Raw genomic sequence first — 26,330 nt, 5'->3', positions numbered from 1 at the left:
CAGTCCAGAAGAACTGGCTATTTGATGTGTGAGATTTACCTAGCTAGGTGGAGAATGCTGCTGAAAAACCAATTTTTAAAATACTACTTTATAGTCAAGGTAATGTTTATCCTTATTTAAGCAAAGTTAATCTTGTCTTAAAATTTTTTCAAAGGCCCAAGATTCCTACCAAACTCCTCAGAATCCTGGAATCGTACCCCGTCCTAGTGAACTTTATTATAGTAAAATTGGTCCTGCTTTGAAAGCAGTTGGGCTTAGTCTGGATGTGTCCCGCCGGGATTGGCCTCTTCATGTGATGAAGGCAGTGTTAGAAGAGTTAATGGAGGCCACGCCCCCAAATCTCCTTGCTAAAGAGCTTTGGTCATCATGTACCACCCCTGATGAGTGGTGGAGAGTCACACAGGTATGTGTTTTGTTTTGGGCTTGGTCATCAGTATTATTCTTTGCCTGCGTCGTGTCTTGTCTTGTTCACCCTCTTCCTGCTGCCCCTCTAGAATTGGTAGTTTGAGACCTGCATTTGAATCTTATATTACATTTATTTTTATGAGGCATGGCCATGACTGTATGAAGGCAGAATGAAGGGGATTATGGATGAAATGAAAAGTGGAATAAAAACTTTAGAAAGGGAAAAACTAGAGAGACTGAAGAATAGTTGTTTTTTTAAGTCATGCATTCTGTTGATGATTAAGTAGAACAACAAGGACCTCAGTGTTGTATGCTGCTGCTCACTATAGTCTGTGATCACATGCAGCATCCCTGAAGAGTGCCAGCTATTTATTCAGAAATAAGGGAGTAGGACTGTGGAGGCTTGTAAATTTTAGAGGATAAAGACCGTGTTGGAAGGAAATTTGCTAATAATGCCTAACTTGCTCCCCCCACCCCCTCTTCTTTAGTCTTATGCCAGATCTACTGCAGTCATGTCTATGGTCGGATACATAATTGGCCTTGGAGATAGACATCTGGATAATGTTCTCATAGATATGACGACTGGAGAGGTTGTTCACATAGATTACAATGTTTGCTTTGAAAAAGGTAAAATTAAAGTGGACTTTTTATATAAGGGTCGAATATATTTTGGTGAAAGGACAAAAATATAATGATTTGTCTTTTCAAGGTAAAAGCCTTAGAGTTCCTGAGAAAGTACCTTTTCGAATGACACAGAACATTGAAACAGCACTGGGTGTAACTGGAGTAGAAGGTGTTTTTAGGCTTTCATGTGAGCAGGTATGTGGTTTTCTCTTATACCTCTTAGTGTACCTGTTACATTAACAAGTCCTTTGGAATGAAAAACTACATTTTAATGAGGAAGCTTGTGGCAAAACTTAATTAAAAGTTTTCTGAAAACAGGTTCTACACATTATGCGGCGTGGCAGAGAGACTCTGCTGACGCTGCTGGAGGCCTTTGTATATGACCCCCTGGTGGACTGGACAGCTGGGGGCGAGGCTGGGTTTGCTGGTGCGGTCTATGGTGGAGGGGGCCAGCAGGCTGAGAGCAAGCAGAGCAAGAGAGAGATGGAACGAGAGATTACTCGCAGCCTTTTTTCTTCGAGAGTAGCTGAAATTAAGGTGAGGCCAGTAATAAGAAGTCATTGTCCCTTTTTTGTTAATAGTTAACAAGACCAGGGAATTCCTTGGTGGTCCAGTGGTTAGGACCTGGTGCTTTCACTGCCAGGGCCTGGGTTCCAGCCCTCCTCAGGGAGCTAAGATCCTGCAAGCTGTGTAATGCCACCAAAAAAAGAAAAAGGTTAACAGGTCCATAAAAAAAAAGACTGTCATGTATAATATTGAAATGGTCACAAAGTATGGCAGTTTGCTGTGATCGTTTGCTAAGAAATGCTCACATGAAAAGACACAGTCACACTCCCACGTGGGAGGTGGGTTAATGATTTGAAAAATATACCTTTTTTAGTAGACTGAATGTGTTTGCCAGTGACTATTTTAAGTGTTCTTTAACTGGATTGTCTCCTTGGTTTTGATTGGATAGTCTTCTCCTCCATGGTAGCCAGTGGTGCTGATCTTGCTTTATGTGGCATGGTGGTAACTGCATGTTATTGTGTATTGTGGAATTGAGTCTTCATTTATGGCCATGTGAATTGATTGCATTAGTTATCTTTATAAAAATGAGGGTGATCCACACTGGCTTTGTTGAGATTTAAGTATAATAGCATGTGCAGAACATCCTTCTAACATGATCCTTTTGGCATACATCCTCATACCTCACAGTCAGCCTTATAAGAATCTTCCTAATTATGTCTTTTTACAGGTGAACTGGTTTAAAAACAGAGATGAGATGCTGGTTGTACTTCCCAAGCTGGACAGCAGCTTAGATGAATACCTGAGCTTGCAAGAGCAACTAACAGATGTGGAGAAACTGCAGGGCAAACTGCTGGAAGAAATTGAGTTTCTAGAAGGAGCTGAAGGAGTGGATCATCCTTCTCATACTCTGCAACACAGGTTTAAAACAAGTGTTGAACTCTTAATTTATCTTTATTCCATTAAGGAGAACTTTTTATTTGTGTGAACATTATCAACTTGAATTAGAATTGTTGCAGCAACTCACATGAATAATCAAAGCTCTCGCAAGAACTGCAGTTTTGAAGTATTAATAGAATTCATTTAAATTTTCAGCTTCATTGTATTTAGACATTTGAGTTACTGTGGGAGATGGTGGACATAGTGGTTAGAACCGTGAACTTGGATTCAGAAAACCTGGGATTTTGGTTTTTTCCTCTGCAGTTTATGTCTGAATCCTTATTCATTTGTATGATGGGTTTTGTCCACATGGCCAAGTTTTTCTGAGCTTTGATCTAAGTGAGTGAACCTCACATAGAGTGGGTGCCTGGCTCAGTGAAGGGTGGTTAAATGTGCAAGTGCCAGACACTGCAGGAGATGCAACTCTGGTAAATGTGGTAGAATTTTGTTTAAAATGTTGCGAGTATAGTTAGGGGACTATAGCCTCAGGAAAAAAACCAGAGGAGAAAAGGACATTTGAGTGGTGTCCTCAAGATTAAAAAGGAGCTTACCAGGCAGTCCAAGTATGAGCAAAATGTACTTTTAGAGTGATGAAAATTCCCAGCAGTCAATTAAAATTTTTTCCTTCCATTAGGTATTCTGAACACACTCAACTACAGACTCAGCAGAGAGCTGTTCAGGAAGCAATCCAGGTGAAGCTGAATGAATTTGAACAGTGGATAACACACTATCAGGCTGCGTTCAGTAATTTGGAAGCGACACAGCTGGCCAGTTTGCTTCAGGAGATAAGCACACAGATGGACCTTGGTATGTTAGATGTACATGTGAGCATGTGAGTTTTGTTGTTATGTGTTTTTGTGTGGAGTTCTGGTTTGTACTCCTTTCAATGACTGCTGATTTGAAACGGCTTCACTGTAATGGATAATTATCTTTTACCAAAAGGTCCTCCCAGCTACGTGCCGGCAACAGCCTTTCTGCAGAATGCTGGCCAGGCCCACTTGATTAGCCAGTGTGAGCAGCTAGAAGGGGAGGTTGGTGCCCTCCTGCAGCAGAGGCGCTCGGTGCTGCGAGGCTGTCTGGAGCAGCTGCATCACTACGCAACTGTTGCTCTGCAGTATCCAAAGGCCATATTTCAGAAACATCGAATTGAGCAGTGGAAGACCTGGATGGAAGAGCTCATCTGTAATACCACAGTAGAACGCTGTCAGGAACTTTACAGGAAGTAAGTTGATCACTCTCGATTTTCTTTACTTCTCATTGGGACTGGAAGCAAAGTTGTGTTCATATTTTCAATTGCATAGTATTTCATTTTCTGAAAGAAATGATTGATAGATGGAATTTGAATGGAGTCACTTTCTTGTGGTTTTAAGAGGGTTTAAACTCCTGTTTTGGAGAAGGCAATGGCACCTCACTCCAGTACTCTTGCCTGGAAAATCCCATGGACGGAGGAGCCTGGTAGGCTGCAGTCCATGGAGTCGCTAAGAGACATGACTGAGCGACTTCACTTTCACTTTTCACTTTCATGCATTGGAGAAGGAAATGGCAACCCACTCTAGTGTTCTTGCCTGGAGAATCCCAGGGACGGGGGAGCCTGGTGGGCTGCTGTCTATGGGGTCGCACAGAGTTGGACATGACTGAAGAGACTTAGCAGCAGCAGCAAACTCTTGTTTTCCTTTATAAGACAGTGTTTTCTGTAATTAGTTAAAATGTATCTCACTCTTAGATAAAATGTATCTAAGAGTGATGTGATCAGGTAAAGAGAGCTGAATTCACACTGTTTCTGTTACTCAAATCATTTTTAGAAGTTACTTTTGCTCTTGAAACCTTCTCTGTAAATGGAAATAATGATTTCTGCTCTGTATCAAATACAGTAGTCCATCTTGTCTTTTTTAGTATTTTGTAAGGTGTGAACTTTCTTTTCAAGCACCTCTTTCTCTTTTTTAAAGATATGAAATGCAGTATGCGCCCCAGCCACCCCCAACAGTGTGTCAGTTCATCACGGCCACTGAGATGACCCTGCAGCGGTACGCAGCCGACATCAACAGCCGACTTATCAGACAGGTGGAACGCTTGAAACAGGAAGCTGTCACTGTACCGGTTTGTGAAGATCAGTTGAAAGAAATTGAACGTTGTATCAAAGTTTTCCTTCACGAGAATGGAGAGGAAGGATCTTTGAGTCTAGCAAGTGTTATTATTTCTGCCCTTTGTACTCTCACAAGGTGAGTCAGCTGACATATCATTGAGACTGTTTCGTTGTCCTGCAAACATTAGTGCTTATTGAGAGTTCATGTGTTTTTTGTTTAATCCCAAAATTAAGGTATCCTTGTACTTTCTGTTAGTCTTGCCCAGTGTAAGACTGCTTTATTTTTTTTTTCTCCCAGATTTTGAGGTATCCTATTTGTGTGGGTTCCACTAAGTCAGTTTCACTGTACAAATATTTATCTCATTCAGGCGTAACCTAATGATGGAAGGTGCAGCGTCGAGTGCTGGAGAGCAGCTGGTTGATCTGACTTCTCGGGATGGAGCCTGGTTCTTGGAGGAACTCTGCAGTATGAGCGGAAATGTCACATGTCTGGTTCAGTTACTGAAGCAGTGTCATTTAGTGCCACAAGACTTAGACATTCCTAACCCCATGGAAGCATCTGAGACCGTTCATTTGGCTAATGGTGTATACACCTCACTTCAGGTGAGCACTTCTAAATTAGCTTAAATTTTGTAAGTTTGTTTTAAATGTTGAGCGTTGTATTTTTCATCTCTGGTTCTGAAAAGCAGTTTGACTTCCTCAACCTTTAATGTTGCTTTATCTAAACTCAGGAAGCATTAAAATAGGTTTCTTACATATTTACAGGAATTAAATTCAAATTTCCGGCAAATCATATTTCCAGAAGCACTGAGATGTTTAATGAAAGGAGAATACACGTTAGAAAATATGCTTCATGAGCTGGACAGTCTTATTGAGCAGACAACTGATGGTGTTCCTCTGCAGACTCTAGTTGAATCTCTTCAAGCCTATTTAAGAAATGCAGCTATGGGACTTGAGGAAGAAACACATGCTCATTACATTGATGTTGCCAGGCAAGTGAATGCTAAGCTGTGCTGTTTTCTTGTGAAAGAGTTGGGAAGCCAGATACATTTTAAGTTTTATCTATCTTGGGCCATGCTGGGTCTTCATTGCTGCTCAGGCTTTCTCTAGTTGTGGGAGCAGGGGCTGTTGTGCAGCTGCAGTGGCTCCAGCTTTTCATTGCGGTGGCTTCCCTTGCTGTGGCTCCTGGGCTCTAGGGCACATGGGCTTCCGTAGTCGTGGCTTGTAGGCTCAGCAGTTGCAGTTCCTGGGCTCTGGAGCACAGGCTCAATAGTTGTGGTACACGGGCGTAGTTGCTCCAAGGCGTGTGGAATCTTCACAGATCAGGCATGCAACCCGTATCTCCTTTATTAGCAGGTGGATTCCTTATCACTGAGCCACTAGGGAAGCCTCAGTAGTATCTTTTTAAAAAAACTTTCATTTGGGGGAATTCCTTGGTGATGCAGTGGTTAGGATTCTGCACTTGGAAAGGGTGCAGTTTCAGTCCCTGGTAGATTCTGCAAGCCGTATGGCATGGCTGAAACAAACAAAATCAAAACAACATTTCCCGTCCCCACCCCCCCCCCAAAGCAAAAAAACCCCTTTTATTTGGAAATAATTACAGATTCATAGGAAGTTGTATTTTTTAAAAAAAAAAACATTGCTCAGGGATGTCTTATGTAGCCTTCATCCCTCCTTCATTGTAGCATCTTGCATACCTGTGGTACAGTAGCAACACCATGAAGTTGACTTTGGTACAGTCCACAGAGATTACTCAGGTTTTACCAGTTACATGTGTGCGCGCGCGCGCGCGCGTGTGTGTGTGTGGTTTTATTACATACACATACGTATTCTTTAAGGGCTGTAGTTTTTACCATACTTGTGCTCACACACAAAGTGGAATGTGGTATTTTTTAAGCCAGCACTTGGAATTCAATGGGAGCATCTGAGCCAGTTTAGTTTGCTAATGGAGTATACATGTCACTTCAAGTGAACACTTGTTAGCTTAAGTTTTATAAGTTTGTTTTAGGTATTGAACTTTGTATTTCTCAACTCTTAAATCTAGGAAAACAGTTTGACTTTGAAACATGTAGAGCTTGAACAGTTTCTTCAGCCATGCAGTGTACCTAAAGCTAAACCCTAAGCCCCTTTGTGCCTTGTGATTCAGGACCCCTTTCTTTGGCATTCTGTCCAGTTACTGTCAGAAAATATAATTGAGAGAGTAGCAATGAATTGACCCAATACTTCCTCCCATGGGAAAATTACAAGATATAAGAAAGCAGAGAGAACAGTATAATGAACTCCCATTTTACCACCTTCAGTAATTATCTACACTGTGATTAATCCTGCTTCCCTCATCCCCTGCTTTTTTTTTTGCTTCTGGTTAATCTTGTTTAAATTGTACTTCTCTGGTTACTTTGAATCAAATACCTTTTCATTCTTAAACTGCAAGGCGGATTCATTTTGATATTTGGCAAAACTAATACAATTATGTAAAGTTTAAAAATAAAATTAGAAAAAAAAAAAAAAACTGCAGGAGAAATGTATATCTAAAATGTAGACTTACTTTCTTAAGAGGCCCTTATTTCATAAGAAAGGGTAACAACTCCTTGATGTTTTCTTTTATCCTGCATTCAAATTTTTCCTATTTTCTCATGTTTCTTTTAGTTTTATCATAAAATTTAAAAAACAACTGTAATTAGTATAGCATAAACATTTGCCAGCTAAATAATGAGATTATTTGTGCAGGAGCTTTATCATAAAGTTCCTAGCATTATTTTAAAAGTTAGATGCTAAGTCTGTACACTTTTCTTTGTCACAAAAGTTCAGCCCTTACTTTCCCTTGATGTCTAATCTAGATTCCCTTTACTCTCAAATGGAGGAATGTTTACTTCATGTATGCACTGGGTGACAGACTTCATGTTTGATTCTGCTACAGCCTGTTTGTATCTTGTGTTAGAGAAACTTTTTGGTTATTTAAATGAAAATTTTATACCATCATATAGCTCTTTTTCCATTATAAATTTCTCTGATAGCCTAAACTTACATAAAATGTTTAACATGATACTTGGATACATAAACACAATGCAAGTCTTCAGTTAATTATAATGTGAGAGCAAATTTCTCAAGACCTACCTTCAAACTATGCATTATTCAAAACTCAGCATGCGAAAAAGGATAGCTATTTCCATTCATTGTCTGTAGCTGACTCTGTCATGTGACAGTAGTGTGAAGATACTTGACAACTTTTGCTGGGTCCACCAGCTTTAGAATTGTGTGCCTCTTGATTTTTTTTTTTAATATTGGAAGTGTAGATTATCTTACGTTCTGTATATAAAGAGATACTATAATATTTTGTATAGTTCTTTTTAAATTGTCATAACTTCAGTTTGCATAAAATTTAATCACATGAAGAATGGCTAATAACACTCCTTCCTTCATAAAAAGACTTTTTCCTAGACTCTGCATACTAGCTGTAAGACTTGTTGTTCTTAACGTTTCCCCCCAAATATATTACTGTTTAGGAATGGTTTTAACTCCTTTTTCTTTTCCTCTAGAATGCTTCATGCTCAGTATGGTGAATTAATCCAACCAAGAAATGGTTCAGTTGATGAAACACCAAAAATGTCAGCTGGCCAGATGCTTTTGGTAGCATTTGATGGCATGTTTGCCCAAGTTGAGACTGCTTTTGGCTTATTGGTTGAAAAGGTAAATAATTGACCTGGTTTGATGAATAATGCAAGTGTAGTAAAGTAGTTGCTCCGTGTTTGAAGAGTGGAGAAGTGAACTTTCTTTTCTTTCATTTGCATAGCTAAATAAGATGGAAATTCCTATAGCTTGGCGAAAGATTGACATAATACGGGAAGCCAGGAGCACTCAGGTCAATTTTTTTGATGATGATAATCACCGACAGGTGCTGGAAGAGATCTTCTTTCTAAAACGACTACAGACAATTAAGGAGTTCTTTCGGCTCTGTGGTACCTTTTCTAAAACTTTGTCAGGTAATATTTCACACTTAAGCCGGATTTAGTTGTACTTTGGAGGGAAATGGGATAGAGTAGGCTTAATTTAACTGTAAATTAAAATCTTAAGTTCATGGAAGTCTTCAAATTCTTAAGTTAGCATTATCACCTTATTTTAGTATTGTATGAAATACTTAAAGAAAAATTTCCTTTTTTAGGATCAAGTTCACTTGAAGATCAGAATACTGTAAATGGGCCTGTACAGATTGTCAATGTGAAAACCCTTTTTAGAAACTCTTGTTTCAGTGAAGACCAGATGGCCAAACCAATAAAGGCATTCACAGCTGACTTTGTGCGGCAGCTCCTGATTGGACTCCCGAACCAAGCCCTGGGCCTCACACTGTGCAGCTTCATCAGTGCTCTAGGGGTAGACATCATTGCGCAGGTGGAGGCGAAGGATTTTGGTGCTGAAAGCAAAGTTTCTGTTGACGATCTGTGTAAGAAGGCGGTGGAGCACAACATCCAGATCGGGAAGTTCTCTCAGCTGGTCATGAACAGGGCGACTGTGCTGGCGAGCTCCTACGACACTGCCTGGAAGAAGCACGACTTGGTGCGCAGGCTGGAGACCAGCATCGCCTCCTGCAAGACAAGCCTGCAGCGTGTCCAGCTGCACATCGCCATGTTTCAGGTAAGTATTTCCCTTCATAACGGGGTAAGCCGGGAGATTGCTGTAGAACAATATAAAGAGGAGAACATTTTAAACTTGCCAAATTGTGCCAACCCGGAACAAACACAGCTTTAACATTGCTGTAACATTTCTCGGTTACAGAGTTGTGATCATTTTATGTTTATAGTTTGTGTCCTTTTAATTAGTTTCCATCAGTGTTTTATGGTTAGTGTTATCATTAAATATTATTTGTAAATGTAATTTCTTGTTCTTTTAATTGGAGTATAATTGCTTTACAACGTTGTGTTCATTTCTGCTGTACAACAGAGTGAATTAACTGTGCATATACATATATCCCCTCCCTATTGAGCCTCCCTGTGCCCCACCCTGTATATGTAATTTCTAACAATTAAATTTATTTGTTAGGTGTATATATTCCTTGTGTACTGCCTAACTCAATTATTTCCAAAGTGACATCTGTTTCCCTGAATCTCTAAGCTCTCTACATACATCCTGTCATCATTTGGGAACTGTTTTTAAGAAGCCTGTTTTTGTCCTTCTTTGTTTCGGGGCAGTACAGGCTTTGGGAGTGAGATAGATTTGGATTTGGGTATATGAACTTACCTTTAACCTCCCTTAAGATCTGATTTCCTTACCTGTAGAATGGGGACAGTACTCTCTTAAAGGTTGATGACTGTGTGGATTAAAAATGATGATCTGGGACTTCCCTGGTGACACAGCGGATAAGTATCCGCCTGCTAATGCAGGGAACACAGATTTGATCCCTGGTCTGGGAAGATCCCACATGCCTTGGAGTAACTAACTACTGAGCAACTACCTACTGTGCGCCACAACTACTGAGCCCATGTGCTGCAACTTCTGAAGCTTGCGTGCACTGGAACCTGTGCTCTGCAACAAGGGAAGCCACTGCAGCGAGAAGCCCACGCACTGCAACAAGAGTAGCCCCACTCTGAGCAGCTAGAAAAAGCCCGCACAGCAGCAAAGACCCAGCACTGCCAAAAACACTTTTTTAAAAAAAGAAAAAAAAAAATGGTGATCTGTGTAAGATAATAAGCACAGTATAAATTATAGATTTTTTTCTTATTTCTTTACTTCAGTATATTGTCAGTAGCTTCAGACAGGTGGACTCATGGAGTAGCACTGGGGCTGTAGTATCAGGGGTTCTGGTTTGGCCCAAACGTTGTTTACTTTGTATCATTTATATTGAAGCCACTTCCCAAGAGTGAGTTGGTGGGACATGGAACCAGTGTATTTTTCTCTTTGCAGTTTTATCAATTTGCTGGTTTCTTAGGTCATAAGTTAAGAAAAGTAATTTATTCAGATTCTGAAGTTACATTTATTATAGGTTAGCAGTCCATCTAGCACATTGGGATTTTTTTTTTTTAATAACATCTATTTCAAAAAATCTTTTATTTATTGGCTGTTTTGGGTCTTTGTTGGCTGTACGCTAGTTGTGAAGAGCAGGGACTGCTCTCCATTTGTGGTGCACAGGCTTCTCATTGCGGTGGCTTCCCTTGTTGCAGAGTACAGGCTCTAGGCACACAGGCTTCAGTAACTATGGTGCACAGGCTCAGTACTTGTGGCGCACAGGCTTAGTTGCTCCACAGCGTGTGGGATCTTCCCAGACCAGTGTCCCTTGCATTGCAAAGTGGATTCTTAACCACTAGACCACCAGGGAAAGCCCCATGTTGGGCTTTTCTTGGCATTTATTTTACTTCAAAAAAATAATGTTGAAAGGTTTATTTAATACATTTTAGAGTTTATTCATTGAAAAAGTTGACAACTACATGGAAAATATTATAAAAGTCCTTCCAGTTTTGTTCATCTGAACATATTGTAAGCTAGCACAATATATAACTTTAAAATTTCAGCCAAGTCCCTTGGCCTTCTGGGGCCACCGTACAGTGTACAGGATGCACGCGTAAGATGGCTTGATCCGCTGTCAGCATTGCCTGCACCTTTCTGTTATTCTGCCACTTGTAGGTTCACTGGAGAATTCCTCCTCCTCTGACTGCTGCCATTGTCTCTCTCAGTTACTTGCTTAGCTCCCATGCTGGGCAACTCTTCTACCTACTGTGCTTGTTCCAGCCTCTGAACTGGAGATTATTTTCGGGGGATTGTGTAGGAAACTTTTACTAGGAAATGCCTTCAGAATTGCTGTTTAAATACTGCATATCCGTGATCCAAGAAATTTATCAGCCATTCTCTACCTCAGGACATTTTCCATCTGGTTAATGCTTTTACTGTGTTTCTGTTACTCTTCCCTGCGCACCCTGCCCTGCTGCACCTGGACTTTTTACCACCTCCCCCAGTCCTTCCCCTAATGTCACTCCCCTCTCTTGGTTTTTTCCCCTGCTTACTTTATTACATTTCTTTTTCTTTGAACAGTGGCAGCATGAAGATCTCCTTATCAATAGACCACAAGCCATGTCTGTCACACCTCCCCCTCGTTCTGCCATATTAACCAGCATGAAAAAGAAACTGCACACTCTGAGCCAGATTGAAACTTCAATTGCAACAGTTCAGGTACGTTTTGTCATTTCCTCCTCCTGGCACATCTTACTTTTAGAAATGATCTCTACTGTGGTGAAGTGCTCTGTTCAGTCTGTCCTTGGCTTTTAAGTCACAGGAACTTTAATACCTTTTTCACTTTTATTTTTAATTTGTGTCTTTTTTTTCTTATCTTCCAAAGTAACTGAATCTTAGCAGTATATTTTGAACCAAGAATACAGACATACTAAATATTTCAAATTTTTAATGAACTATTTAAGAATTTTTAATGGCTATTACTGTGCCATTATACATTAACGTTGGTAATGGTAAAAACTTGAATGCCAAATTTGTTTTCTGAAAGTTTGGCATATTATTAATATCCATGAAGTTTAGTTCTATCTTCCTTCTGTTGTGTAGTTAATGGAATTTTGTGATATCCAAAGCAGCAGAACATTTTTCTAAACCATCATTTTTGACTATTTTTGGGTCACATCAGCAAAATATTTAATCTCACCTTTTTTTCAACAAGAGAAACTGGTCTTGATGATGGTTTTATATACATCTCTGGTATTCTTATATATTCAGTAGTAACTGACATTTTTCTGTTTTTATAGTTTAATATTAGTATAATTACAATCACTGTAATAATATTTTTTAAATTTTTAATAGAACTTTTCTTGAGCTCACTTCTTTGAAGATTGAAATACCTTTTCTCTACAGCATATTAGTCCTAGTTTTCACTTTAGAGATTGAACTCATGCCCTTTCTGATTCTAGAGGTGTCTGTGTGTGAGCGGGTGGGGGGCGAAAAGTATGAATGGGAACTCCGCCACTTGAAATGTTGAGTACATAATGAAGCAACTTTGTTATGTAAAACCTTTGTATTGTGATAATCTGGCTGGATTTTTTACCATTATTCATGAATGTTTCCATTTGTGGGAATCTGATTTTCATCTTTTACAATCAAAGATATAAATGGACTTTCTCATAGATAGCATATATAGTGCAGTGGGAATTTGGTATGACAGGGTTTTGTTTTTTTTTAAAGACTATTTAGAAATGAAAATGAAACTTATTTCTGCAGAATAAACTGAAAGCCAGTCCTTGCCTTCTCAGATATGTTTAGTCTTAAATACTCTATATGAAGTCAAAATTAATTCCAAAAGGTGACAGTTTGTTAAAGATGTTTTCTAAGTTACTTATGCCATCCTATTTCTTTTGAATCTCTCTTATTCATATAAAATGCTCAACAGATAGGAAGTGGAGTCCTATTCACTGAGATTCTGCTGGCTTTTATAGGAGAAACTGGCAGCACTTGAAGCAAGTATTGAACAGCGACTCAAATGGGCAGGTGGTGCCAACCCTGCACTGGCACCTGTACTACAGGATTTTGAAGCAACAATAGCTGAAAGAAGAAATCTTGTCCTTAAGGAGAGCCAAAGAGCAAGTCAGGTATGGGCACCTGTGTGTGCCATCTTATTTTCAGTTACAGGATAATATAACTCATTATATAATCAGGCCACAACATTGAACTAATATGATTCCCATATCCCATATATCCATTACCAGAATTTAATAATTGTCAACTTAAGTCCTACTTTATTTTCTGTATACTCCCTACCCTAAATTTAATGGTAATCTCAAATATTATATCATTTTATCTGTAAATATTTCAATATGTATATATAAGATGAGAACTAGTTAGTAACATAATCATAATACTATTACTGTACCTTGAAAGATGTCCTTAATATTGTCAAATAAGCAGTTAGTGTTTTCTGATCTAAATGGTAAAATTATGTAGGAGTAGAAGCAGAAGGGGGGAGCATTTCAGATTGGAATTTAGATATAGCACAAACAAATTTAAGCTGAATATGATAACAGTTTTTTTATGGAGTAAAATTTCTGTGTTAAAAAAGAATCATACAGAAGATGTGTTTACCTAACTTTACTTAGGTGCTTTTTGGCCTTCTCAGACTTGACAGCATCAACCTAAAAGTGTTAATTTATTTACAGCTTTTATAAGAAGTGGGTCTGAGAGTCATACATTCATACATTTTCAGGACCTGGTCCTAAATTCTGGAAATGAATAGGTAGTATTATTTTTCTTTCATTAATTGCAATTTTTTTTCCTCATTGTGATGGTTCCACTCTTTTTCCTCTTCACAGGTCACTTTCCTCTGCAGCAATATCATTCATTTTGAAAGTTTACGAACTAGAACTGCAGAAGCCTTAAACCTGGATGCTGCATTATTTGAACTAATCAAACGGTGTCAGCAAATGTGTTCATTTGCATCGCAGTTTAACAGTTCAGTCTCTGAGTTAGAGCTTCGTTTATTACAGAGGGTGGTAAGTCTTGATTCTTGGGAGTGAATAGATTTGGTAATTTAAATAAGACCCAACTATATGCTCTCAAAATCAATATATTCACTAGTCTACATTTATTGAGCATGTACTGTATATGAGATATTGTGAAGAATTCAAGGATGACTAAATCTTTCTTTTATCCCCAAAGGAACTTATTTATACAAATAATACAGTGAATGAAATGAAAAAGTGAAAAGAACTCTCAGAGCTATAAGTAGAGCTATAAGTAGAATCACTGTAGGGGTTCCTAGGGAAGGAGAGAGATAATGTGTAGCAAATGACTCAGATGCACTTTGGAAAGTAGGATAGCAGACAGAGGGCTAGTGGAGGACGAATGCTGGAATATCAAGTTAATAAATTCAGCATTTCTACTTTGTGGGAAGGCTTTACACTATGTATTAGGACGCCCTGGTTTTATTTTAAAGAGTTACTTACAGTGCCTGGGGTCCTAGCTGTGTGTCATGTTTGTTACTCCAAATATATTTTCTTAGGTTTTAAACTTTAAGCGTTTGTTCCCTGTATAATTAGGCAGAAAAGTAAAAATCTTAGTTTGTATTTTGTAGATTGTTTAAATTATCAAGTATTTCTAAAAATTTATTTAAATTTTTAAGAAAACACTTTTCTAGTGAATTAATTCATGACTCAGCAACTAAGGTTCTTTGTATCAACTTGAGTTACGATTATCTTTTGATATGATGTTGAGGAAAAGAATCTTATATTTTTCTGGCTGATTCTTAAAATCAAACAAACCCTTATTCTCTTTAGGACACGACTCTTGAACATCCTATTGGCAGCTCTGAGTGGCTTTTGTCAGCACACAAACAACTGACCCAGGATATGTCTACTCAGAGAGCAATTCAGACAGAGAAAGAGCAACAAATAGAAACAGTCTGTGAAACAATTCAGAATCTGGTTGATAATATAAAGACTGTGCTCACTGGCCATAACCGGCAGCTTGGAGATGTCAAACATCTCCTGAAAGCAATGGCCAAGGTAAGATTAATACCATTGACACATAATTACTCTCCCCCCTTTTATAAAATTACAAGAGAGTTTTATTCATGAGAAAAAAACCTAATTTCTCCAGGGTCATATTTCTGGTTTGTCACTGAGTTTATTTGTGTTTTCATCAGCTGTCAACTGTTGTTTTTTTTTTAAGCAGGTAGTAAATAGTATTCTGATTCTGTACACAGAGAAACTGGGGCTTAGAGAAACTGATTTATACAAAGTCACATAACTTATAGAAGAGCTGAAACTTGAACTTAGTCTCACAGAGTATTTAGATTTCTAACTTCTCTTCTGGCTCCCAACTCAAATCATATAGTTTGCTTCCAAAATAAATGAAATATTGCCTCTTCTCTCCAGTATTGTATAGAATCTAGATAGTAAGGAAACAGTCCTCAGAAAAGGCTTTATTATCACAAAACAGTAGATCATTTACTTTTTGAGTTTTTTTGTTTTTGGTTGTATCATATGGCATGTGGGACCTCAACCAGGGATCAAACCCATGTCCCCCCCTGCAGTGGAAGCATGGAGTCCTAACCACTGGACTGCCAGGGAAGTCCCTGGATTTCTTTTTAGTTGGAGTTTTTATTTGTGCTGGAAACAAGATTCCTATTGAAAAGAAGTTATTAATAAATTGTAATAAGCAGATTAAATACATTGATACTAAAAAGCCACTTATTAGTCTGAAGAGTAATACTAAAACAAATACCATTTTTCTTAATCATTAACATGTTGATTCTAGGATGAAGAAGCCGCTCTGGCAGATGGTGAAGATGTTCCCTATGAGAACAGTGTTAGGCAGTTCTTGGGTGAATATAAATCATGGCAAGACAACATTCAGACAGTGCTGTTTACATTAGTCCAAGCCATGGGTCAGGTTCGAAGTCAAGAACATGTTGAAATGCTCCAGGAAATAACTCCCACCTTGAAAGAACTGAAAACGCAAAGTCAGAGGTAAGAATGCTTTCAGGCCTGAATTTAAAATGTAAGCAAAACATGTGGTAAAGTAAGTTTTGTATATTTAATTTAATATTTTTTTCAGTTTTGTTCGTACTTACAAATAGCTATTTGCTGAAGCATTTCATAAATGAGTCATTTTATTTTGTATTTCAGTGTGTATAATAATTTAGTGAGTTTTGCATCACCATTAGTGACCGATGCAACAAATGAATGTTCGAGTCCAACATCGTCTGCTACTTATCAACCATCCTTTGCTGCAGGTAAGACTCCTGTATTCAGAAAAACCTGTATCTTGACCTGTTGATAATCTACACATACATGCTAAGATGTTAAAGAGCATCTAATATGTTTATTGGGCTTCCCTGGTGGCTCAGGCGGTAAGGAATCCACCTGCCAATGCAGGAGAAGCAGGAGACATGGGTTCTATCCCTGGGTCAGGAAGATCCCTTGGAGAAGGGAATGGCAGTGCACTCCAATATTCTTGCCTGGGAAATCCCATGGACAGAGGCCTCTGACAGGCTTTAGACTGTGGGGTCGCAAAAGAGTCAGACAGGACTTAGAAAATAAACAACAACAAACATGTTTATAGTCATCATCTTTTTAAAGGTTTTCCCTAATAAACCTATTTAGAAAAACAAATTATGTCACAGATGTAAAACAAACTTATAGTTACCAAGGAGGGGGTAAATTGGGAGATTGGGGTTGACATATACACACTACTGTACATAAAATAGATAACAAGAACCTACTGTATAGCACAGGGACCTCTGTTCAGCACTGTGTAATGACCTATATGGGAACAGAACCTAAAGAAGAGTGGTGTAACTGATTCACGTTGCTGTACAGCAGAAACTAACACAACATTGTAAATCAACTAGACTCCCATAAAACATTAATTATCTAAGTAAATAAAGGGTTTCCCTAATTTCTTGTCATATTTCAAACTGAACAGATTTTGCCTTAATTTTAAAAGTATTTATGTTAGAGATTAGAGAAAAAATACTGTGTGTTTAAATACTGTCTATGATTACAAAATACATGTCTGTTAGGGAAATACGGAAAATTAATTAATAGAAAAATCTGTAGTTGCTTTCCAACTAGAGACAAAACCACTGTGTATTTGTTGACTTCTCTGTGTGCATGCACACATGTATGCAAATGTATCATTCTGTGAATGTAACTTTCCTCGCCTTTTGCCACATCTAGCTGTTTAAATAGGAGAAGGCAATGGCACCCCACTCCAGTACTCTTGCCTGGAAAATCCCATGGATGGAGGAGCCTGGTGGGCTGCAATCCATGGGGTTGCTAAGAGTCAGACACGACTAAGGGACTTCACTTTCACGCATTGGAGAAGGAAATGGCAACCCACTCCAGTGTTCTTGCCTGGAGAATCCCAGGGACAGAGGAGCCTGGTGGGCTGCCGTCTGTGGGGTCACACAGAGTCGGACACAACTGAAGCGACTCAGCAGCTGTTTAAACTGTCTTTTTAGGTGAAGAGCTTTCATTTTAAGGGATAAGGACTTTAAGGTTGTAATGTCACATCTAGTATCAGGGCTTGTCCATTTGCAGTTGATGATTGAAACAGAACTGCCCTGCTTGCCTGTTTGCTGTTTACCTGTACATTGAGCTACCAACTTGCTCTCTGTAGCAGTCCGAAGCAACACTGGCCAGAAGACTCAGCCTGATGTCATGTCACAGAACGCTAGAAAGCTGATTCAGAAAAACCTAGCTACATCAGCAGATACCCCACCGAGCACCGTTCCGGGAACTGGCAAGAGTGTTGCTTGTAGTCCTAAAAAGGCCATCAGAGACCCTAAGACTGGAAAAGGTAATTAGTTAAAATAAGGACACCTTAAATATTAAATATTAATACTCAGTGGTGGCTTGACTTATACATGTCTCCATTGCTTCACAGCTGTGCAGGAGAGAAACTCGTATGCGGTGAGTGTGTGGAAGAGAGTGAAAGCCAAGCTAGAGGGCCGAGATGTTGATCCGAATAGGAGGATGTCAGTTGCTGAACAGGTGACCATCTTTTAAACTTGAGCTACATATTTTAATGCTGCTGAAGCAGTATAGGTTTAAAGATTCCATCATCCCCATCTTCCGTGGCATATCGAGAAATAAGGAATTTAAATCTATTTTCAGGCCTCAGAAGATTTTGAATAACACAGCTCCTAGATTGTCAACTCTAACTCTAGCCTGTTAACACTTTCCTTTCAACCCAGTCCTCTTTTAACCAAAATTTGAGGTGTTGCTTGACCCTTTCTCTTCCAACAGAAGACTGTTAGTTTGCGTGTTAGAGAGAGCTATGTGAAGGTTTCTAATGATATGAGGGTGACACTTTCGGTGTCAGTAGTATCTATAAATAATCTGTAAAGTGTTCCTGGGTGTCAGTTGGTCTGAAGTTATTACTCTGAAATTTTATCATTATTATTAAAATTGTATATATAAATTCAGGAATGAATTCTTTTGCCCACAGCTGTTTATTTTGAAAAGTTTCAAACTTCAGAAATGTTATAGGAATGCTCATGTATTACATATTCCTTGCCTAGAATTGGCAAATCAGTTATTAATATTCTTATATTTGCCTAATCTTTCTGTGTAACACTTCTTGCCCTAAGTACTTTGTCTCCCAAACAAAACATTGTAATAATATATAGCCATGATATATAGCTACGATACAATTATAAAATTATCAGCTTCAGAAAACTTAACACTGGTGTTAACGTTGACTGCTATCCACCATTGAGTCCATATTTAGGTTTCTCCAGTTATCTTCAGATATCCTTTTTTACTTAGCCACCCTCACCCATACAGAATTTAGTCAAAGCTTATCCTGAAGTTTATATACTTGTTCCAGTTTTAATTTCCTTTTAATGTCTAGAACAGTTCCTGAGCCTTTTCTTTTATGACATTTAAATTTTTGATGTGTCCAGACCACTTGGTTTGAAGAATGTGCCTCAGTTTATATTTGTCTGATATTTTCCTTATATCATAGCATTTTTGGCAAGACTACTTTGCCAGGGATGTGTTCTTAGAATTTTACATCATTGAATGTGTGTCTGTTTGTGCCATCTTTGTTATTAAGTTAGAGCACTTAGTCAAGGGTAATGTTCTCCTGAATTCTCCATTACACATTTGCTTTTTCTTCTGTGGGGTAGGGTAAAAATCTGAGACTTGTGAATACCCTATTTTCTAATGGCTTGGCATCCACAATTCACATCAGCAATTTTTAAAAAAATTTTAAACACTGTTAGATCTCTATATTGGATCTGAGCTTAAGCTCTTCTTGGTTAAGAGTCATTCTTTAGAGAGGGTGTGTCAAATTTGTCAAAAATCCTGGACAGTGTTCTGGGTCTAGGGGTATCTTTGCTTCAGAAATTTTCTGGTAGGTTAATGGGTTGTGTGTTTTCATGACTACATCTTAGGTCTCTGTCCATATTTTTTTGAAGGATGCTTAGCTATTGTGCTTTTTATTCTGATAGTTAAGTTTTATATAAAAAAATGTTAAGTGGCTCACAGGAGTAGGGAAAGTATAGAGTTCTTTGCACACAAAGAACTGTTGTAAGTTATAATTCAGCAGCCATAGAGTGAGCATTTACTATATAATTGGACCCTGATGGATGCTCTGGATAGAGAAATGATCATATCTCTTACTGTAAAAGAATATTTAACTGAGTCAGAATCAGCAGATGTTTGCTGAGTATGAAACTGTTCCAGAATCTTCTGGGCACTTTTCAATTCACCTAAGCATTTGTCCAGTGAATTCACATGTTTAATCCCAAGAACACCTGTGAGGTCAGTGGCACTCTCTCTCCATCTAAGGATTTGTAAGGCTCAAAGGGGATTGTGACTTTCCCAAGGCACACATTTGTAAGTTACAGAATTAGGAGGGAAGCTCAGATTATTTAACTTCTTCCCACCATGACAACTGCACATCTTTGGGTAATTAATTTGGGTGATTAGAAACTTAAACAGTTCATGTAACTCAGATATGAATCATGCTGTTTCAAGTTTTAAATGGCTTTAAATTCTGTCCTGCCCATTTTTACAGGTTGACTATGTCATTAAGGAAGCAACTAATCTAGATAACTTGGCTCAGCTGTATGAAGGTTGGACAGCCTGGGTATGAATGGCAAGACAGTAGATGAGTCTGGTTAAGCGAGGTCAGACATCCACCAGAATCAACTCAGCCTCAGGCATCCAAAGCCACACCACAGTCGGTGGTGATGCAACTGGGGGCTTACTCTGAGGAAACCTAGGAAATCTCGGTGCGCTAGGGAAGTGAATCCTGCAGGACAGCTGCACTCAGGGATACGCCCAACACCATGGCCTGCAACCCCAGGGTCAAGGGTGAAAGAAAGCAAGCAAGCTCACCGCCTGAACACGGAGATTGTCTTTCTGCCACAGAACAGCTGCAGACGTGTCAGGAGGTTAGCTGCAGAAAGAGATCGGGATGCCGCGGAGCACAGTGATTTGGAACTCCATTCCACCTGACCCCGTGTGTACAATCCAGGAAAAAAACCCAGCTCAGAAACAAGAGGAAACTGGGGCCGCGAAGAAATCACAGCCAAGGAAGATTTGATGCATTCAGATTCTTGCATAACACTTGTTGCTTAGCAACAGTACTGGTCGGGTTGACCAGTAAGTACAAAAAAAGGCTATGAGATATGAATTTCAGAAATGGACTGAAGAAGGAGAGCTATGTAACAGATACACTACATTGGAAGAACTTACTTCTGAAATGAAGGGAAAAAAACCCACCCCATCGTCGTCCTCCCCATCCCTCTCCATCTGCCCATTTCCCCCTTTACCTGATCTAGTAGATTAGCCATCTTTCGCATTCACTTTTATTTCAATCCTTATATTTCATATACTTCATCTCGATGCTGTTAACTTATATTTGGAGTGATAAACAGAAAATTTTCCAAAACCACTGATAACACGGAAAATGCAAGGATTGTTTAAAGGTCTGATGATCACATACAAAATGTAATTCTGGTTATTTAAGTCATTTCTGTGATTCTATCATGTACAGTTTCCAGAATTGTCACTGTGCATTCAAAAGTAATGAATCTAACAGACATTTGATTTAATGTACACTCCCCTTTGCTTATAGTGTACATTTTTGGGAGGTCATTCAAATTTCCCTCTTCTGTGATTGCTGTAGTATCTTCATAGAAAGTAGCTAATCCAATGTAATCTTTTACCTTTTTAAAAACCAGGATAGAGTACCTATTAAGAGTTTTACATTGTTGATGGCAGATTAACAATAAAGTGATGTTCTGGTGGAGGTAGAGTGAAATGTTTTTTTAATTCAGTTTTCTCATTTGATACTTTTAATTTATACAGTTTACAAGGTGTAAATTAAAAGTGCTTTAGTTTACCTGGCCTTTTAGGACATATACATGAAACATCAGCAAAAAGTAAGAACCAACATCTTTTATTAAGTTCCATTATTAGTGTGTGAAGTACTTTAATTTTTGCACAGTTTTAATAGTTCAGTAGTGAATTCATGATCAAGGTTTCCTTAAATTTAGCATTGCATTTCAGTACTGTGTAAGCTCAACTGTTGATCCAAAATAAAAATCCAGACTAGAATAGGATTCCTAAAATCACGTATCAACACAGAGTAGAAGAGGATTAAAATCTTGATCGAGTACATTTTCCCTGCAATTTAGAGATTAGGGCTATGATCACTTTCTAGTTGCCAGTCTTCACAGACAAACTTGAAAGAAATTAAGGAAAAATTTCACATAGTTCTGGCCTTTGCTGTATTCTGATTGCCACATTAATCTGTAATCCTTAAATACTCATGGGAGAATGCATTTCAGTATCAGTGCTCTTTTAATACTTTGACAGGTATTATAAGAAAGGTGATATTTTTGAGTACCCATGTGTCTAATGGCAAGTTAAGGAAACTAGTGCATCAAATTTTACTTTCTTCATTCATTTTGAACCTTATTTTCACAATCAAAACAACCTAACTGAATAATAATGCCATACTGTGTTTTGCACACTGCTTTATTTCCTAGAGGCTGTTGCACTCATCACTTGATTACCTCTGCTGTTTCAAGATTAGTCTTTCAACAACATTCTTTGTCACAAGGAAAAACTTTTATTACAATGATAAAACCAGTTCACACTAGTTTATCCTTATAGACAGTAATCAGAAATTGCCTTTTTGTTGGTAAAGAAGAAAAATGAAATAGGTGAATTTTATTGCCTGTGAATTTCAGGCTTCAGAGGTACCTGGCACCTTATCCTAGCAAAAACAAAACAGCTTTACATAAAAAAACATGTGCCTCTGCTAAATTATCCATCACTTTTATTTTAAAATGATCCCTCAGAGAATAGTGTGACATATACATATTTGGTTGTAGGGCAGGTATGATTGATGACTTCAAAGCTTGCTCTTTGCTGCATTCTGGACAATAAGACCTCAGTCTGTACTCTGGCTGCTTCTGGGGAAGTCATTTGACAAGTAGCCTTGTCATTTTGAACTGTTTACAAGAGAACTCAACAGTTAAGAGATTTAATCAGGAGTAAAAGGCTTTGGTCATACAGCAGATTCAGAAGACAGGTCTGTATTTTGGTGATTATCTTTTAAAATGTGAAGTTCAGAGTGCTATGGTTATGAAGTCATGCATTTTTGATAATACAGAAATACCTGTGGCAAACCAGGGGTCTGCTCCACCCTCCCTCCTCCTGTCCCCCATCCCCTCTCCCACCTTCCTTCTCCCTCTTCCTCCCCATCCGACTTCTGTACTCTCACACTCTCGTGCTCCCCCCACCCTTCTTAAGATTCAGGGGTACAGAATAACTTACTTCTACAATTTGAAGTACCCTTGGAAACGGAAGTTTATCATAAGTGTTTTGCTGTCTATAATTTTCTAGAATTGCCTGAATTTTAGTTGATTTCTCTATAAAGCTGTGGAGGCTTAGTAGTCTATGGAGCTGTCTGTATTTCTCTTTTACTCTGTTTCTTTGATGTGTCTTGCAGTATCTCTTTATTTCTGGTCATGAGTTCTTCACATAGTTTGTTAGATGATTATTCTTCTGTGCCTGACACTTGTGAGTTGTTTGAGATATGTGACGTTTCTGTGTGAGAACTGATAAGCTCTTGATCTGCTCCCCTAAATTGCTCTTTTAGAGCCCAAACCCCAGGTTCAGGGTTGAGGGTTTGTAATACAAAGAAAAACTTCCATCACTACTGCCCTTAACACTTGCCTCTATTCTGTCGTATGTAGTGTTCTTAATGTCCAATGTTTGGTGTTATCTGCATTGTTTTTGTTTTTAATTGTGGTTGTTCTGATGTGTGAAATTTAAGGAAAGAGCCATTAAAAAATTCCAAGCAGGGCAATGCAAGTACAGCCAAATATTAGAGTTGATGTGCAATCTTAGGTCCTTTTAAATCTGTTGTGATATAGGCAGTACTTTGAATTGAAAAGTCTTCCTGGCCTATTTTCCTCTACATATTTGTAATTACTCTGGGGGCTTACTTGTTTTGGCAGTACTAAAATCAAAGGAGCTGGTTCTTCTTTTCTCCCAGTTCTTTTCCTATTAAAGAAGGCACCTACAATTAGCTTGTTAGCTTTTGTTCATATACATAAAAAAATCAATGAATGTTTTTCTGTTAGCACATTGAAGGTACCTTTGTTTTACATAAAACCAGATATATATGAAAACCAGTGCCCTTCCATTCTGTATCTTGAGCTTGTAAATGCCAGTAATTTAGAGCTAGGACTTTTCCCCTCTTAACTCTAGGAGGTAGACTATGTTAATTAAAGGATCGCTTAAAGAAGGCAGATTTTTTTCACTATTTGGGTTGTATTAGAAAGATTCCTCCTATGGGGAAAAACTAGCATTATAAATTTTCCAAACACTGAGGAAGAAAATCCACTGTATTATGAACCCAGAAGGGTTTGTTGCACTTTTCCTGCTTTTTTTTAAGGCCTGGGTAACAATATCACCATCTCTTTTTTACAAAAGGGCAAATGAACTGCAATTGAGAGAAGCTTTATAGGTTCAGTGGTTAGTTGTACAACATGAACCATTTAGCCTCTTGCTTTCCATGGGAATTTGGGCTTACTAGGGAAAAAGCTGTTTGTTGTGCTATTGTAAAAATGTCATGAAATTAGCTTGACTTTGGAAGATGGTAAATTTAACTGAATGTTCTGAAATGCAGACTTGCAGAATGTATGTCTTTCAAAACAGGCTTTTTTTTTTCCTTGACAGTCCAAGTTTCAGCTCCTGTTTAAAGTTCTTTTATTTTCTGGTTTAAATTTTCCTTGTATTTCCACCTGTAATGTCAGTGGCAACACCATACTTCACTTGTTAATTTACTTTACCCTTATTATATAAGAGCAAATTGAGTTGAACTGAATCTTCCTTGTTCTTAGTAACACTGTATAAATAAAAGTGGCTTCTCTGTACAAAAGGTTGCAATGCCTCCTGATGGATATAATTTTGTGATTGTATTTAAGATTAAAAGTTGAATAAATCACACCAGCTTCCTGAAAATGCTCATAATGCATCTTTTGGAAAACAAAAGTACATGGCCTACCTTGTGCATATCTGCATTAACATGGCAAAGATTGTATGAAATATCTGTTTTTCAGAAAATAAAGTCTTAAAAGACGTAGCATTTAAGCTCTGAATTTGTTGAAGTAGTTTCCGGAAAACTTAGTTTTGGAGTATGGATAGCTTTTTTAAAGCATTAATACCTCCAAAAGTTTAAAAAGTTGATTCTAAAAAAATTTATTTTACATGTTCTAATATTTTTGAATAGAAGTGGAAATTTTACTTCAGAGTTCTTAGTATTAAGGCACAATTTATTAAGCTTCGTTTTGTATATCTTTAAAAACTTCTGTAGATTATTATTGACATATTTCCTGGTGTGTGGTGTGCAAAAGCTCTGAGGGAAAACAATATCCAGCTTGTTTGAATATCTGGAAATCAGATTGCATTTGTTGCTGCCAGATTCTGTAGGAGGATCTGTTCAGTCATCTGATATATTTCAAAAGTTCACATCCTGCCTTTGTAGTACCAAAAAAAAAAAAAAAAACACAACCAACCCAAAACTCCAAAGGAAGCTACACCAAGGGCGGGCTGGGATTTTTAATAGGGCAATTGGAAATTTAGTTAAGGACCTTATTTCAGTGCCTTAGGCTGTTAAGTTGTAAATAAGTCTGGGAACAATGTTCCTTGAGTAACAAGGGACTGTGGAGAACTGTGCTATTTTAAATCAGTTTCTTTAGTTTTTTTCACCCACTTCAATTTCACAAGCTGATGTTGAAGTCTTTCTTCTGAAGTTGTACTTAGAACTTGGGTGAAAACCAGGCACATTCTGTAATAAAAACTGATTTCCTAAAGTACAAAGGGCAGGTTTTAAAGTCTAATAACCCCACACTTCTCCTTCGGAAGAGGATATTACTGTGCCAGTAGCAAGATTTTATTTTGCAAGCAGCGCTCTATATATTCACTAATTATGTGGCTGCTGATTGATTGGGACCTTTTTTCTTTTGAATAGGTAGAGGAGGGGCTGCTCCTCACAGTTCATAACTTATATAAAGTCTCCCGAAATGGGGTATATCTTGGCTGCATTTTCCCTACATAAAATTGTTTCCCCAGCATTTCCCAAAGGGGCACTTGACTGAAAAGTCTCCTTCCCTTACGAAGCCCCCCACCCTGCCCCGCCCCACAGAGTTTATACCTGATCAGATGCTTAATTTTTTTCAAAGTTCAATGGCAAATTTCATGCCTTTTTATGATACAATGCTTCTGCCCCCCTAGTTTTCTTAGGGGCAGCATGTGGTCTGTAGTTGTGTTGGCTCACATTTCTTTATGCCTTCCCTGAACTTTTTATGAACCTGGTAGTTATTTAAGGAACGTTTTTAAAATAAACTTGATGGCATAATATAGATGAATGCAAAAGGATAAAAGACTGGAAGTTGAAAGCTATGGCATGTTTTTCTGAAAGAGACATCTGACCAGGTCAACATTTGGCATTATTTTGTGTTAAGTAAAAACGTTAATGCATTTTGAAATCCTGGAGAGACAATGTGTCTCACATTGATCATCTAGTTCTTAAATTGCAGTGAATTCCACTCAGGATGGTTTACATCTTTCCTTACATGAAAGGATCTGTCAAAACCAGCTCCTTTTTGGAGGGGAACCATGCGGTTTCAGGTGAGGTGTTCTATCAATAACTTCCCCAAAGAACCCATGAAAATAAACCAGTTTTATAAAGTGGTGCATTTTTCACAAGCTCTCAAACTATGCCCAGATGTCCACACCCTCTCTGCCTCCCCCCGCCCCCT

The 26,330-nt window shown here is 38.3% G+C and overlaps 1 protein-coding gene across 3 annotated transcripts in view; it reads left to right on the top strand.

The window, feature by feature from the left end:
- Positions 1-24,652, top strand: part of SMG1 (SMG1 nonsense mediated mRNA decay associated PI3K related kinase) — a 98,998-nt gene extending 74,346 nt beyond the window's left edge. For all 3 annotated transcript variants that reach the window (XM_019987278.2, XM_019987277.2, XM_070779723.1), the window contains 22 exons: positions 155-403; positions 894-1,032; positions 1,115-1,224; positions 1,348-1,566; positions 2,264-2,454; positions 3,107-3,279; positions 3,415-3,694; positions 4,419-4,691; positions 4,924-5,158; positions 5,321-5,547; positions 8,092-8,242; positions 8,346-8,535; positions 8,715-9,184; positions 11,573-11,710; positions 12,976-13,128; positions 13,846-14,025; positions 14,809-15,036; positions 15,791-16,002; positions 16,162-16,268; positions 17,657-17,836; positions 17,924-18,030; positions 20,063-24,652. In XM_019987278.2, coding sequence (XP_019842837.2) covers positions 155-403; positions 894-1,032; positions 1,115-1,224; positions 1,348-1,566; positions 2,264-2,454; positions 3,107-3,279; positions 3,415-3,694; positions 4,419-4,691; positions 4,924-5,158; positions 5,321-5,547; positions 8,092-8,242; positions 8,346-8,535; positions 8,715-9,184; positions 11,573-11,710; positions 12,976-13,128; positions 13,846-14,025; positions 14,809-15,036; positions 15,791-16,002; positions 16,162-16,268; positions 17,657-17,836; positions 17,924-18,030; positions 20,063-20,140 — 4,290 coding nt within the window. In that variant the 3' untranslated portion in view covers positions 20,141-24,652. The remainder of the gene's footprint in view (positions 1-154; positions 404-893; positions 1,033-1,114; positions 1,225-1,347; positions 1,567-2,263; positions 2,455-3,106; positions 3,280-3,414; positions 3,695-4,418; positions 4,692-4,923; positions 5,159-5,320; positions 5,548-8,091; positions 8,243-8,345; positions 8,536-8,714; positions 9,185-11,572; positions 11,711-12,975; positions 13,129-13,845; positions 14,026-14,808; positions 15,037-15,790; positions 16,003-16,161; positions 16,269-17,656; positions 17,837-17,923; positions 18,031-20,062) is intronic.
- The last annotated feature ends 1,678 nt before the right edge of the window (positions 24,653-26,330 follow it).

This window comes from Bos indicus, chromosome 25 (genome assembly GCF_029378745.1).
Source record: "Bos indicus isolate NIAB-ARS_2022 breed Sahiwal x Tharparkar chromosome 25, NIAB-ARS_B.indTharparkar_mat_pri_1.0, whole genome shotgun sequence".
Taxonomy (NCBI): domain Eukaryota; kingdom Metazoa; phylum Chordata; class Mammalia; order Artiodactyla; family Bovidae; genus Bos; species Bos indicus.
The sequence above is the reverse complement of the archived record's forward strand: the minus strand, read 5'-3'. Positions and strand labels throughout refer to the sequence as shown.